This window comes from Microplitis mediator, chromosome 3, assembly GCF_029852145.1.
Source record: "Microplitis mediator isolate UGA2020A chromosome 3, iyMicMedi2.1, whole genome shotgun sequence".
In the NCBI taxonomy this organism is placed as follows: Eukaryota; Metazoa; Arthropoda; class Insecta; order Hymenoptera; family Braconidae; genus Microplitis; species Microplitis mediator.
Window position 1 is genome coordinate 19,228,477 of NC_079971.1, and position 16,461 is coordinate 19,244,937.

Consider the following 16,461-nt stretch of genomic DNA (forward strand, 5'->3'; position numbering starts at 1 on the left):
AATATTTTAATTAACTAATTTGTAATTTTTTTTTTTTATGTAAGAAATGATTTTACCGATCGAACACAATCGTCTTCTGACAAGAGAAAATATTTTGACATTTAATAATAAACAGAATTTGAATATTGTGTGGAAATGAAAAATTTTATTGAAGTTAATTATTTATTTTTGCAGATGAAAATTTAAAAAATTTTAATTGTTTTAAATTTTATAAATCGAAATTAATAAATAAATAAATAATTTGTGATTGAGGTTAACATGCAATAAGTTTTTAATTTTTAAAAAAGTAATTGTTTGTTAATTATTACTTTTGCATGTAAAAATGAGTACAAATTCACCAATTGCAACTAAAATTGGGTTAATGTGGCAACAACAAGTTTTTGCACTTGATGCAAAATATAATTCACGTCGGGTATCCAGTCAACCAGGATTTGGTAAACTATATTTGTAATTAAAACAATATGTTTTGGACACAGAAAAAATTTCTTGATGCAAGAAATTTTTTTTTTCACTCCAAAAAATTATTTCTTGTCCCAAAATATTTTTTTTTTTCAATTTATAATGTAAAAAATTTCTTGGGGCAGGTAAAAGTTTTTTTCCCTAAAGAAAAAAATGATACTGAAATTAGCAATGATACTGAAGTTAGCAGACGTCTAATAATTTTTGGATCTTTTTTTAGACGATAAACCATAAAAAAAAATATTTGAAAAAATTGCACCTGTAGTTTTTTAAATTTTCTACATGAGCATATTTTTATTTTATTTTTTTGCAGTTGATTTGTTGAATAACAAAAATTCAAAAATTTTTTAATGTCTGCTAACTTCAGGATCATAATTAGCAGACGTCTAATCATTTTTGGATTTTTTTTTAGACGATAAACCATAAAAAAAAAAATATTTGAAAAAATGCACCTGTAGTTTTCTAAATTTTCTTCGTGTGCATATTTTTATTTTATTTTTTTGCAATTGATTTGTTGAAAAACAAAAATTCAAAAATTGTTAAATGTCTGCTAACTTCAGGATCATAGAAAAAAAGGATTTCTTGGCGCAAGAGAAATTTTGCATTATGAAATTAAAACAACAGTTTTCTTAGGACTAGAGAAAGTTTCTTTCTTGGCTGGACTAGAAAAAATATTTTTTTGCTCTAAGAAAATTTTCGTTTTAAATTCATAATACAAAAAATTTCTTACAAGTAAAAATTTTTTTGGAGTGAGTAAAATTTTTTTTGCGCCAAAATGTCCTTTTTTTTTTTTGTAAAAAATAATGATATTGAAATCAGCTGACGTCTAATAATTTTTTGATCTTTTCAAAAACGGTAAAATAAACAAAAACAAAATTCAAAAAAATTGCACCTATAGTTTTTAAAATTTTCTACATGTGCATATTTTTAGTTTTTTTCTTTTTGGAATTGATTTGTTGTAAAAAAAAAATCTGAAAATCGTCTGCTAACGTCTAGATGATAAAAAATATAATATTTAATTTAAATTATCTAGGATTACTTTATCTTCGTCGAAGAAATCAACTTTTGCGTGAAGCAAATCCTGCAAATACTGAAAATCGACTGTCTTATGTAAAATTGAGGTCTGAGTTACTCCGTGTACGATATGGGTCACCATCTGACTGTATCAGTTTGTCATCTCGTGCATCAATAGACGGAATTTCCGAAAGCAGTTTAATAAAAGAAAAATCAACAAAAAAAACAACCGCTGAAAGTTTTGCTTTTGCTGGAGTTCATCATGTGTTTGATCAACATAAAGCCGCAATAACGGCATTAAAGTTTGCTAATAATGACCGATCAAGACTATGTTGCGCGTCGTTTGATGGCACAATAACAATTTGTGATGTAACGAGCACGCCACCTAAAATTTTGGTCAAATTAGAAGATCATAAGAAAGGTGTAACAGCAATAGATTGGAGTATCAGTAATGATTTTATTGTTTCATCATCTCTTGATGCTACTGTAAGACTTTGGGGAATAACTGAAGACTCGACAACTGTTTGCTTACGAACTGTTGGAGATCAAGTTAGATCAGAAGTACTGTGCTGTGGTTTTGTACCTGCTAATAATAATTTAGTTATCACTGGTAATGCTGTGGGACTTCTTCAAGTACTCAATATTTCAACAGGAATTTATCCTCGTGGAGGGACGTCTAAAATAGGTGGCAAGGTATTTCTATCTCAGTTTTTTTTTATTTTTTTTAAATTGAGTGATAAACAGGGTGGCAACAAGGAAATGATTTCAAAATTCCCTATTTCCCGGTTTTTCTAGTAAAGTTTTTCACATTTTTCCCTGATTCAGAAATTTTATTGGTACCATTAAGATATTCAAAGTTTTTATTATATTTTCATTGTCAATTATTAAATTCGATGATTAAATTATAAGAGAAACCAAAAAAAGTCAATAAAATAAATTAATATGGCCTACTTTTGATCATTCGATGCTAAAAATTTGTAAGTTTAAATATTTAATAAGAAATTTTATGATTAAAATAAATTCAAGATACACTAGTCACAAAAATTAACGGACATAAAAAAAATTTCAAATTTTTAAGTGATTTTCTCCAGACTGTAACTCGAAGAAAAATGGCCATTCAACAAAAACAAAAAAGACAAATTGTAGCTTCAATGTCTAGTTTTCTGATCTGGTCTTAAAATTTTTTTACTATCCCCGGTTCCAAAGTAATAAAAAATTAATCATAATTATCGAAAAAAATTTTCAAAATTTTTGCTCGTCTTAAAAATGGTCTGCGGGCTTCCATAATTTTTTTTCGATAATTATGATTGATTTTTTATAGCTCCGGAACCGGGGATAACACTGATTAAAAATACTCGTTGAAAAGTATTGAAAAAGAGGATTGAATACTTTTGAATAAATCCTATTCCACAAGGTTTTCATCTGGACACAAAATTAATACTTTTCAATTATATTGAATCGAAAATAATTTAAGATTTTCTAAACTTCCAAAGAATTGAAAAAGATTCGAATAAATTGATATTTTAAATCTTTCTGAATCCTCGTCAATAACAAAAAAGTTTCGAATTTTAGGGTTACGAGTAGCATTGAAAAAATTCGAATAAATTAACAGTTTTCAATCTTTCTGAATCTCCCTCAATACCAAAATAGTTCCATATTTCGGGTTAAGAATTGAATTGAAAAAGATTCAAATGAATTGACATTTTCAATCTTTCTGAATACTTCTCAATAACAAAATAATTTCACATTTCGGGTCACGTGTGGGATTGAAAAAGATTCAAATGAATTGACAGTTTTTAATCTTTCTGAATTTTCCTCAATACCAAAATAGTTCCATACTTCCAATTATGACTTGAATTTAAATAAATTTAAATGAATTGACATTTTCGAATCTTTCTGAATCTTTTTCTAAAATGATGAAACATTGAATTTTTTTTCAATACTTTTGAATTCCATTATAAGAATTAGAAAGTATTCAAATGATCGAAATTTCAATTCCATTTAATATTTTTCAAAACTTCCGTATGGATTGAAAAGAATTGAAATAATTTTCAATACTTTTCAGTGAGTATTTTTAATCAGGGAAAAAAATTTCAAGATCAGATCAGAAAACTAGACACTTGAAGCTACAATTTGTCTTCTTTGTTTTTATTGTACGGCCGTTTTCCTTCGCGTTACGACCTGGGGAAAATCATTCAAGAATTTAAGTTTTTTTTTTCAATATCTCCTAATTTTTTTATCCCGCAATTAAATCCCCGAATACTTTTCGAAATTCCCTGAGATTTCCATAATTTTTCCTGGTTTGTGGTCACCGTTTTTAAAAAAAAAATAAATATATTAATTAATAAAATTATTCAGGTCTTGTCATTAACTTGCGAAGAAAGTGGTGGGTCATTAGTGTGGGCTGGTAATGATCGAGGAATAATTATATCACTTAAATTAGAGCCAGGCTCGGGACGATTATCCAAATTGAGAAGAATTGAAACAGTGGGTAATACTGCTATCACAAGTTTATCTTGGAGATCCTGGTTATCACGAGAATCACCTTCACCTACGCTTCTTGCTAGCACTGCCTGTAATGCTGTAATACTCTACAGAGTTACTGATCTTCAAGGGACTTTGAAGATCTGGAGAAATTATCCGGTGAAACATAGGTAGTCAGAATTATCATTTACTTTTTTATTTTTACTCAAGTTGACCTAAAATAATGTTATGCTCTGATTAACTAAACAATAATATCTTTTGGCTCTGCCCAGTGTTTTTTTTATCACTTTTTTTTCTTTATAAAGGCAATATCTAGTGAGATCAACGTTTTGCCCGCAAATGGGCGCGTGCTTAATAGCCAGTGGATCAGAAGATGGCTCGGTTCATCTGTTGGACACTTCACGTGATGGCAAAGCCGCACAGGTTAATAGACTCTATGGACATTCCGCCCCAATTCTCGCCCTCAGCTTCAACTACGACGAGTCACATCTTGCTACCGGTGATCATCAGGGTCTTATTATTATTTGGCGCAATTAAATAATTTATTTTAATAATAAGTTATGTAAAATATCTACTCTTTAAATTATATAATATATATTGTTCGAGATGTCGAAAAAAAATACTGTTAAAGTTTGAGCTCTTAATATTAAAATTAACAACCGCCTCATCGCAATTTTCGATTTTTCATTTAAATAACATGGGAAAAATTTTTTTTAAAGTTTGGAATTCTATCACTCACCAGGGAATCGGTGCATCGGAAAAATTAATGACTATTTTTGTTGAAAATTGAATGATCTACAAAAAAGGTCTCCTATCATTTTTCGATAAATTTAATTTTTCAAAAGTTACTCGAGGTCAAAGTTGGATCCATAATAAATTTTAGTATTATTTGACTTTTTCTTATCTTAAAATGTTGTAGGACCTTTTTTGTAGATCATTTCACTTCCTACAAGTTATTTTTCGCAAAGTTTTCTGAATTCCTGAAAGCCCTTTAGTTATTTTCATTTGAATGTTAATTCGTTCCAAGAAATCGTATTCTGGTCGATTTTATTTGCTTACCTTTGAACGCAAATAACTAAAGAACTTTCAATAATTTCGGAAACTTGATAAGAGATAATTTATAGGAAATCAAATGATCTACAAAAAAGGTTCTATAACATTTTAAGATAAGTCTGATAGTTTCGCCGAAAAAGTCAAATAATACTAAAATTTACAATGAATCCAACTTTGACCTCGAACAACTTTTGAAAAATTAAATTTATCGAAAAATGATAAGAGACCTTTTTTGTAGAGCGTTCTATTTTTAACAAAAATATTCATTGATATTTCCGATACACCGATTTCCTGGTGAGTGACAGAATTCCAAACTTTCAAAAAAATTTCCCCATGTCATTTAAATAGGAAATTAAAAATTGCGATGAGACGGTGGTTAATATTAATATTAAGAGCTCAAACTTTAACAGTATTTTTTTTCGTCATCTCGAACAATATCTTCCATATAATTTTTGAAAAAAAAAATAGCCGATTTTTTTGAATCAGTCTAATGCAGAGTATTTTGTCGTTCTATCAACGAATTCTGTATCCGTCCATGGATTAAATTTATGTAAGAAAAATTAATTATTAAAAAAAAAACATACGTGTAAATAAAAAATTAATTAAAGATGATAGGTTACAATATAAAAAAGTATCATAAATTAGCAATATATTAATTATCCTCTATTGAAATAATATCCTACAAATTGTAGCGACAGTGCGTTCGGTGTTCTTACTGTTAACAATATCTAGCACATTAATAATAATAATAACAATAATAATAATAGTAATAATCGCTATCTTAAAATAAAGATATTTTTTATCCATAATTAGTAATCACTTTTTTATCTGCAAAACTTACAGTACTTCATTTTCTGACATTCACCTGTACAAAGACAAATTATTCCGTTTTTTTTTTCTTATTTTATTTCATTATTTTCTATAACATTAGTAAAGAAGTAAAAAAATTTGTTCTCTAATCATTTTAGACGATTGTCTGTAATTGCACTGTTTTTTTTTAACGTAATTTTCTATTTATTTAAAACAAAATATTTAATAAAAATAATCCACTACTATAAATATGTTGTTTTTTTACGTCAAATTAAAGTAAATTAAAAAGATTAAGTTTTAATGTACAAATATCAATAAAAAATATTAATTTAACATATTTTTTTTTTAACGTGCAAAGTAATTGTACTACAATATAACACTAATTAATTTATTATTTATTTAGTGCTTTTATCTAATAATTTTTATCGCCGTTTCATTTAAAATAAATAAAACAAAAAATATTTTATTTCATTATCACAGGGTTAATTCTTGTGAGTGATAATCGACTCTACCATATAAGGAAATTCCGAGACAATGTCCCCCGTTTTTTAAAAATTTTCAATGACGAACTGTCATAACTATTTAAATTTTATTAATTGGTTGCAAAAAAATTGAATCATTAAGGGGGACAAGGGTCTGAGGTACAAAAAAAAGAGGATATTTTTGTGATTTTTTTTTCAGAGTATCTTCGTTATTAAAATTCTTAAAATTTGTGACATTATCAAGCATCATCCCAAGAATGTTCTGCTAAATTTTCATAAAAAAATATTGAAAAATAAGCCAGTGGTAGTGGGGAGAGACGAGTCACCTCAAAAAAAGTCTCCATGCCGTAGGCAGGATAACTCATGAGTGCTTCATCTGAAATAAAAAAACCAAAAAGATTTCTTTAGTACATAAGTTTACCTTAGATTCGAACGAAGTTTTTTTTTTCCATAACTACTTATTTTATAATTAAACAAAAGGAGCAATTTTTGGGAAAAATCAGAGTTTTTTTTATTGCACCTTTACCAAAAATTTAAAAATGAATATTTTGTTTATTCCTTCGTTCAAATCCAAGGTAAACTTATGTACTAAAGAAATCATTTTGGTTTTTTGATTTCAGGTGAGACAGTCATGAGTTATCCCGCCTACGGCATGGAGACTTTTTTTTTAAGTGACTCGGCTCTCCCCTCTACCACTGGCACATTTTTCAATATTTTTTTATGAAAATTTAGCAAAATATTCTTGGGGTGTTGCTTAATAATGTCTCAAATTTTAAAAATTTTAATAAAGAAGGTACTCTGAAAAAACAATCACGAAAATATGCTCTTTTTTTTTGTATCAGAACCTTTCCCCCCTTAATTGAAAAAAGGAAAATTTCGCCGACATATTTTTTAAAAAATTACTCACAGTTGTCATCAATAAGAAGTTATACAAAATTTGGTAAATAAATTTTACCCTAAAAAATTTGGCATTCAAAATTGTAACATTAAAATTATACTGAAATTCATTTTTCAAATTTCATTTAACTCCTGATTGATATCAACGGTAAATAATTTTTTAAAAATCTGTCTCGGCCAAAGTGTAACTGCGTTGCCCTTTTTTCAATTAACGCTTCAACTTTTTTTTAATTAATAATCAAAATTTTAATACGTCATTACAATTGAGTCATTGATTATTTTAAAAAAGTGGGCACTGTCTAAGAATGGCCACAACTGATGGTTTTTTTCGCGATTTTTTCATCGTTTTTTTTTCCATGACATTTTGGTTGACTTTCTCTTTCATTCATTACTTATTTGTTCGTTTTGCATTTTTTAAAAATAATACTTCGGATAATAGAGAGCTGTTTAATGCCAAGTGTACAAAAAAAAAGTATTGAATAGTTTTTTTTCTTTAGCTCGAAATAATTAAAGACACTTTTTTTTCAATTGTAATTAAAACATTGAAATGATAAATTGTATAGGCACAATTTTCGATGCATCTACAATAAATTAATAAATATTTACAATAATCTAACGAAGAACAAATAGATTTTAATTTTAATTAATTTTACGCCCATTCAAAGTGAGACCTTAATCTCAAAACAATAAAAAAGCAAATTTTAAAATAATTATTGCGATTGTGTTTCCACTATTCAATTATTTACAAAAAAAAAAAAAAAATAAAAAATATTATTTTTGAAAACTATCTCATTATTAGGACGGACTTTTGCCAATTGAGCTCTCTATCGAGAAAACTCCTTTTCATTGAGACTTTCTCACCTTCTACTTAAGTTATTAATTCATTATTTTTGTTCATTGCTTTTTTTCATTTTTAAATTATTAAATTTTTTTTGTGGACCTTATTTATAAAAAAAAAATCGATCTAAAACTTAAGTTGGTTCGCGGACGGACTTATTGAATTTTTCAACATCCGTTTCATTTTTTTCTATCACATGATCATTTTCCGACGGTTTTAATTTACTTTCGTCTTTTAAAAAAATTTCTTCCTTCGTCTCCATTACCAATAATTTTTTTTCCTGTTCTTCTGTAGCTTCCGGTTTCTGGTGAATAAAATCCGACTGATCATCTTGCTTTTCAATACCATCATTAGGTTTACCATCAAGACTATCGGTAGAAAAAACGAGTGGCCTACGTGATGATTTTACTGGTACCTCTTCTTTGTAAGAAAAAGAAATTTCAAGTTCACTAATTTCACCATCACTTTCTCCATTACCCGAGCTTTTAATATCTTCGCGGCTTAAGTTTTCAAGCGACGACCCTATCGGAGATCTAATAACAGAAATAATTGATTGATCATCTTTAGAAATGGAAGATTCCGTACTGGTTTCAGTCTTCTCAGTTTTACTATCACTTTCATCGTTTATTCGACTGTCCTGTTCACTTTTATCCGCTTCAATTTCATTAATAATTACATTGCTTCCGCTTTCTGAATTATTTTTAATCGGTAAATTGAGTTTTAATCTGTCTCTCGTATGTCGCAGTTCACCCAACTGCGTTTGTTGCTGTTGCTGTTGCTGACATTGAATGCCATCAACTGTATCAATTTTTAAATCTTGTTTTATTCTTTCAAATTTATTTCCTCCTTCTGACTCATTTTCATTCGATGACTCAGCAGCTCCGGGAAAAAATTGACTCACGTACTTTCCATCACCTACTTGAAATTGAAAAGGTCTATTTCCACTGCTGACGAAAAATTCTTCATCATCTAAATTAAGATTTTTTTTTTATTGCAATTATTTGAGAAGAAAATGAATGAATAAAAATTGATAAATATTTACCGTGATTAGATTCATAATTAATTGGATAAACATCAACTTTGGGTTCTTCTAACATCTCTTCCCAGTCTGGAATAAAATTGTGATGGTAAATTCTTTTTTTGATTGAGTTTGCAAAAAATTTTTGAATATTTAAATAATTACCGGCGTAAGAAGTCGGTTCCCAAGTTGTTGTGGCTTGGCCTTGGCACTCGGGGACTAATGTCTCCTTTGGATACTCATACACACAGTGGTAACGTTGTTTTTTAAACCACACATTTTTCTTTTGGTCCTGGAAAAATTTTTAAAATTAATTTTAATGTCTTAAAATTAATAAATAAGTCTAATAATTGATTCTAACGAAAGAAATTTTTTTTATACGTAGTAAAAATTTCAGAGTGGCCACAAACTTGGAGTATCGGAAATTATCAGGGAATTTAATGCAACCGGGAAATACAGTGGAAATGTCAGGGAATTTAGAATAGTAACCGGGAATTTAATTGCGGAGTACAAAAATTACGGGATTTTTAAAAAATTGCAAATTTATAAGTGATTTTAGCTGACGTCTAATAATTTTTAGATTTTATAAAAAATGATAGATTGAAAAAAAAAAAAAAACATTTTGAATTACACCTATAACTTTTTTTAATTTTCTACATGTGCATATTTCGTTTTTTTTTTTTTTTTTTTTTTTTTTTAAATTAAATTGTTGAAAAAAAATCGAAAATTGTTAATTGTCTGCTAACTTTGAAATAATTTTCAACAGGCTGTAACTCGAAGGAAAATGGCCGTACAACAAAAACAAAAAAAGCAAATTGTAGCTTAAATCATATTAAAAAAATCTATGTGGGATTGCACGGAAATCCATAGGAATCCGTATAAGAAAGCATGCATTTATGTAAGAATCAATAGGAATTAATATAGGATTGTACGGATTTATACAAGAATCCATGTAGGAAATTGTGGGTTTCTGGATTTTCATATAGGAACTTGGCCATATGGATTTCTTTATGAGAAATTCATATAGGAATCTGGGTTTCTATATAAGTAATTTCTGTAGAATCCAGGGTATCTGGATTTCTATGTCTATCGTTCTATTGATACTCGTATATGAATAAAAGAACAGATTAATATTCTATTGGCAGAATATTTTTTAACAACAAATTGATTAATTGATGCTCTTTATATCAGCATTTGTAATAAGTCATTGATTCATTTATTAACTCAAAAAGTATGACATCATTGTAGAAATTACGAATAATTTTAATAAAACACTAAATTAGGAGTCGTACGGCGGAATTGAACTCCAGGAAAGTATACGAAAACACATACGTTTTTTATGGTATTTGTATCAATAACGTGGCGCTTTTTGTTAATTTTCCTAATTCCTAATCTACAAGATTCCCATATGGATTTGGCATGGTGTGGATTCCCATAGGAACTCATGTGGAATCTATATCGGGATCTATGCTGGATTTCTATAGGAAACCATATGGAAATCTATCCGGTAACGTCATGTTGGAACCCGCAGACGAATCTAGGCTGGATTTCCATAAGGATTTTTTTGATATGGAATTGTCTAGTTTTCTAATCTGGTCTTTAAATTTTTTTATTATGCACGGTCCCGAAGTAATCCTTAGACAACCATCGAAAAAAAATTTCCGCTCGTCTTAAAGACGGGCTTCAATAAATTTTTTTCAATAATTGTGATCGATTTTTGATCATAGGGAATTCGTAAATCATTTCTTTATGGCCACCCTGAATTTTTAATTATTTAAAAAAAAACTATTGATGCTTACCAGTTCATCCTGACAGTAAGTATTAACACATAAATCCTTTATTTGCATTAATAAATTCATTCATTGTTTATAAATATATCAATAATCAAAAATATAAATTACATAATTCAAAATAATTAAGACTTACTCCTGCTTTGAGAGTTTTTTCCGGTGATCTTAATGCCGATCTATGGGGAGCCAAAGTCGCATCCCAGGCTGAAGGTGTAAATTCTTCTTCATCCTCATCCTCATCTTCAGCTTCTTCTTCTATTTTTCCCTCGGTATCTACATGTTTAGATTGCTGCTGGTCTTCATTATCAGGTATATCATCGTAGCGCTACAAAAATAATTTATAAATTTTTATCATTAATTGAAGAGATATAATTATAATTACAATTTAATCATAATAAATAGTAATTTAATTACCTTCCATACAAATTCACCAGAACTCGAGCTGTCATCATCATCTTCTTCCGTAGCATCTTCACCAGCTTTGTCATCATCATCCTGACTGTCCCAGTCATGCTCAGTACTGAAACTCGTTGACATGAGATCGTCTTGCAGTTGAATAGGAAACTGTGCTTGCCACTTCGACTCTTCTTCAGGACTAGGCATTGGTGCGCCACTTACTTTATTGTGAATATCCAACAAATTATTTCCTAAATTATTTGAATCACAATCGGCGCTCTCGTCATCTGTAATGTCACCATTAGAAGTGTCTCGGTCATCATCTTGTCGATCAAAACTTCCTTCTACCAACAAAACTCGATTTGTTTTTGTGTCGACAACTAAAACATCTTCTGAAAATCCAGACAACTTTGATGCTACCGATGCATCACCAAGAGATTCGGAAGTTGCATTGCTTTCACGTTCCTCAAGAATCGGACTTAAAGGAGTTCCATATATGTTATATCTAATAGCAATATCAATATTACTATCATTTTCACTCGACTCATCTTCATAATCCCATGATTTTTTATCACCCTCCGAACTATTAACTGCTGATACTTCATCATCTCTCAATTCTTGTGACTCAACGATCGACATCTGAGCACGCGGAAGTTTTTCTTGAAGTTCATTTCTTATTGCAGCAACAAATTCTTCATCAAGATTAAAAGATACATAAGAATTATCACTACGAAGGCTCACAGTCGAACTGTCTTCGTCATCATTATCATTTTCAGGTTCCTGTGATTCACTAAATGTATCAGTATTCGATTTATCTGAATTATTATTTTTAATTGATGGCTCTGCAAATTTTTTCTCTATGGAAATTAAATTTTTCTCAACTTCTGCAATTAATTTATCAACATTTTGTTCCATTAATTCTTCATCTGAAGGCTCTTTGACTTGCTCTTGTATCGAACTGTTCACTTCCTTCATAACTTCTGCATGTAATTCATCAGCTTGTTCATTAATTGGTTTGGAATCCAGAGCTTCGTCATTTTTATCATCTACTAAATTTTTAATTTTATCAACTTCAATATCTAATTTATTTACAATTTTTTCGGTTGTTTCTAGATCGGAAGTTTCTTCAACTTTTTTTTCCGGATCAACATTTTTCTCATTAATTTTAAGCTCTAATTTATCTAAAAGTTCTTTATTAATAAATTCTAAACCAGAATCTCTAACAGGAGAATCGAGTTGTGATTTCAAAGCTGAAATGATCGAGTCTTCTTCTAAAATATTAAAATTTATTTTACTGGGTGACAGAGATATATCTTCTCCTAAACTTTTACAATCTTCAGCGTCAAGAATGTTGTCAAGTTCTAATAAAACTTTGAGCTGTTCTTCTTCCGTTGACGCTGAAAGTGGAGTATTAAATAACGCGCCATAAGAATTCAAACCCGAATGAGATAGACTACAAGGTATTGGATTTTCTTCTTCTTCACACGATTCTTTATCTCTGAAACCACTGTCTGAACTTCGTTCATCATCTGGGGTCGATAAATGTTTACGATCTTCTTCTTCATCAGCATCCGGAAGTCTGCGTCTTTCAGTTTCAACTTCTTCGCTATTTGAAAAATCCTCGTTGTCAACAGATAAATCTTCACCACGTGACTGCGGAGTATTTGGAGCAGACGTTGAACTTTCAAGTGCATCAGAGACTGACCTTGATTCACATTTATCACCAATCAACTTTTCAAAATCAATTGACTCAAGATCAAATCCTGTAACTTTACGTTCCAAATCAAATTCTAATGCATTTTTCCAGAGCTCAACATCAACAAAATTATTAGGAGATGTAGAATCATTTTTTGGCATCGATGTACTTTCTGTACTCTTACTTTCTTCGAAAGATTCCTGTATTTTATCTGGTAATTCTTTAAAAATTTTATTAGAGTTTGGGTTACGAAGTTTTTTCAAAGCCTCATCAAATTCATCTGCCAGAGCAGTAGTTCTCAAGTCTCCAACACTTCCAGATGCTAATTTTTTTCTTGGTTTCTCAATAACTTGAGGACCCAGAGACCACTCGGCTTCAGAATCAGAGTCAATATGAACGAGTACCATTAAGTCTGCAACAGATTTAGATTTTTGTCTGACTTTTTCAGTATAAGCACCGCGTTCTACTCTACCTCTCCAACTTTCTTCTTCTGTTTCAGACCCAGATTCAGTAGTATCTGTTTTAGCTAACGGAGCATTTCTGATTGGCTCACCGGGTCCAAGTTTAAAACTTGCTTGAGGTGTACTGAATATTTTTTCATCAGCTTGCCATAGATCTGAATCGGTACTCTGTCGAAGTTCTTTCAAACTAAGACTCCTCATTGGTTCTTTTGAATTAGGCTTGAGTGTTTCCCATCGTTGATCAAAATCAAAATTTTTTCCTTTCAATATTTCAATAACTTCATCAAGACTCGATCGTTCTTTAGGTTCTAATTTCCAACAAGACTTGATGGCTTCTAAAAGATTATCTGGAGATTCTTTAAGATTTTTAAACGGAAGGTGATCATAAAATCTACAAGAAAGTATCATTTCAATGACTTGATCATCACCGAGATCATCGTAAGGTCTATCTCCCCAGCTACCGATTTCCCAAAGAAGAATCGCGAAACTCCATAAATTTGCGAGTGGAGTTATCGCACGTGTTTCGATAGTAGTATCAGTGCAAACTAAACTTTCAGGTGCTGACCATCTTATTGGAAGTGCTCGATCTCCAACAACGTAATAATCCCCTGGATATTTTTCAACACCAATACCGTAGTCCCCCAGTTTTGCTGATAAATCAGATGCGACAAGACAATTTCGCGCTGAAAGATCTGTATGAGCAAAACCATGACGGTGCATATGATCTAGAGCTACTGCAATGTCTATGGCCATTTTTATAGGCACGTTAGTTTTAATTAATGTCTCATTTGAGTGAGAATTAGATTTTAAAAATGTCTTCAAGTCACCTCCGGAACAGGATTCAAAAAGCAACAAATAAGGATCGGTTTCCAAACAAACACCGAGTAATTTCAAAAGACTTTGGTGACGTAGTTTCAGATACGGTAGAGCTTCACCTAGAAACCATGCGCGTTCACTAGTGGAGGCTTCTTCTGTAAGAATTCTTACAACTACGCCATCATTTTTCGGCAACAATCCTCCGGGATCTAAATCTTGTGTGCCCTCTACGACTTTTCCAAACCAACCGCGACCTATTTCACGAAGATATTTAAGACGTTCACGTGGCACATGCAGACCCGGTGAAAACCATTCTTGGCATGGTGATAAATTATTTTCATCTTTATCAAGACTGTCGTTTATAAGCGAAGGTGACGGTGGTTTTGATGGTTTGCCCGATAGATTTTTTGTTTCTGGGACAAAACGTTCGACAGTCAAAGGCTCAAATTGAAACTGATTTGTCGAGTTATTAGATCGAGATACTTCTAACTCCAGCCCACGTTCAATAATCGTTTCACTTCCTGCAGTACTTCCATCTTTGAATTCCTAAAACAAATAAAATTCAAATTCAAATTTCTCAATCTACAAATTGCCAGTAAAAAAAAAAATAAATACTTCTAATCTATAAATTCTAGGAATTCTAATAATTACTTATTCGATTAATTAATAAAATTACCTCTTGTTTATTTCCTTTAGTATCCTATAATAAAAAGCAGCATTCAAAGCCATTCATTAACGCGGTAATTAAAATTTTATACATATATTATATCAGTATTTGTGTTTATATTTATTTTAATTGTGTTAATTATTGTATATATATATATATTATGTTGTCTTACCTGAAATCCTTTGGCCCGACGTTCACGTCGACAGCAAAGACATCCAAGAAAAGCTGATACCATTGCCACGACTGCAATTGAACCCAGGATATAATGAAGCTGCGGTGACCATAATTTTGATTCCGTTGAATCTAAATAAACAAAAATAAAATTAATTATAATTACAAGCATGGGATTGTGGTAAAAATAAAATGTTACCTGTAATATTTGATGGACTGACTGGAAAAGTAAAAACTTCAGGAAGTGTTTGATAGAGCCAACATATCCACAATAAATTACTCATTCCGAGCCGCGTTATCCAATACATCTTTCCATTTTTAAATAAATTAGGACTACGTTTCCCCGGGTATCCTCATTCCCTGTTATCAGGAATTTAGTTTCCCGGGGTCGGTTAATAAATTCAAATAAATTTTAAAATCACTTTTAAATTTAACTCAACAAACCCTTGATATTTATATTAATAGTAAACGATATGCTACACTTTGACTCCAAACTCACACCTTTTTCGGCACGAATCAGAATCAACGACTTGGACGGTATCTCAGGCATTCTGTCCGCCTATCATTGTGTTCTTTATCACGATAATATACAGTTTGTTTAGTTATTACACCACTAAATAAATTTACAATAAATAAATAGTTTTAAATTTTTATATAGAACACCTATATAAAAACATATATGTTTTTTTAATTAGTACTCCGGATCATTGATTTAAATACTTAAATATAAATAATATACGACAATAACAGCAGAACCAGTGAACACCTTAGAAAACGGCTGACCTAACCAGCTTCCTCTCCCTCTCTTTTTCTCCCTCTTTATCACTCGCTCACTCACTCTTTTCTTTTTCCTTTCTCTAACTTATCTTCCTTGTTACTCTGTCCCACTAATCGCCACCTACTCAATGATTCACTGGTCTAGTCACATGCATTATTTTAAATATTAAATATCATTTTAAATATTGATTTTATTAACTAATTACTTTATAAAAATTTACACTTAATTAAATTATTTTATAATTTTATTTTTCACTTTTTTTTATTCAAAAAAACCCGCCATTACGCGCGCGTATTTATTTAATTTAAAATGGATATTTTTTTAATTTATAAAAATAACTAATTATTTTAAATATTTAATTAACTATTTACTTTTTAAAATTTGACATCTGCTTAAATTATAATGAAATTTTTTCACTTTTTTTTTATTTAAAAAAACCCGGTATTTCGCACGCGTATTTCTTTAATTTAAAATAGATATTTTTTAAATTTATAAAAATAATTGATTATTTTAAACATTTATTTAATTAACTATTTAGTTTAAAAAAAAAATTACACCGGATTAAATTATCTTATTATTTTATTTTTCACTTTTTTATTGTGAGTGTGAATGGAGCAAACATCCGAGAATT

At 30.0% G+C, this 16,461-nt stretch overlaps 2 protein-coding genes across 4 annotated transcripts; one reads left to right on the forward strand and one right to left on the reverse strand.

The window, feature by feature from the left end:
- The first annotated feature begins 57 nt into the window (after positions 1–57).
- On the forward strand, positions 58–5,522 carry LOC130664424 (WD repeat-containing protein 13-like). Its single transcript, XM_057464285.1, has 4 exons — positions 58–434; positions 1,493–2,166; positions 3,832–4,127; positions 4,263–5,522. Exons 1-4 carry the CDS (start codon positions 323–325, stop codon positions 4,492–4,494), a joined length of 1,314 nt encoding a protein of 437 aa, XP_057320268.1. The 5' UTR covers positions 58–322; the 3' UTR covers positions 4,495–5,522.
- Positions 5,523–5,651: 129 nt separating this feature from the next.
- Positions 5,652–15,945, reverse strand: LOC130664423 (dentin sialophosphoprotein-like). Of its 3 annotated transcripts, XM_057464282.1 has the most exons (10): positions 15,497–15,945; positions 15,252–15,412; positions 15,054–15,184; positions 14,891–14,914; positions 11,260–14,760; positions 10,982–11,170; positions 10,855–10,890; positions 9,221–9,347; positions 9,080–9,145; positions 5,652–9,006 (listed from the first exon to the last, which is right to left on the reverse strand). In XM_057464282.1, the coding sequence occupies exons 2-10, from the start codon at positions 15,358–15,360 to the stop codon at positions 8,171–8,173; spliced, it is 5,019 nt and encodes a 1,672-aa protein (XP_057320265.1). In that variant the 5' UTR covers positions 15,361–15,412; positions 15,497–15,945; the 3' UTR covers positions 5,652–8,170. The 3 variants fall into 3 exon arrangements, with proteins under 3 accessions (XP_057320265.1, XP_057320266.1, XP_057320267.1); XM_057464283.1 differs by lacking the exon at positions 14,891–14,914 and having other exon boundaries at positions 15,252–15,943; XM_057464284.1 differs by lacking the exon at positions 10,855–10,890 and having other exon boundaries at positions 15,252–15,941.
- Between the last annotated feature and the right edge of the window lie 516 nt (positions 15,946–16,461).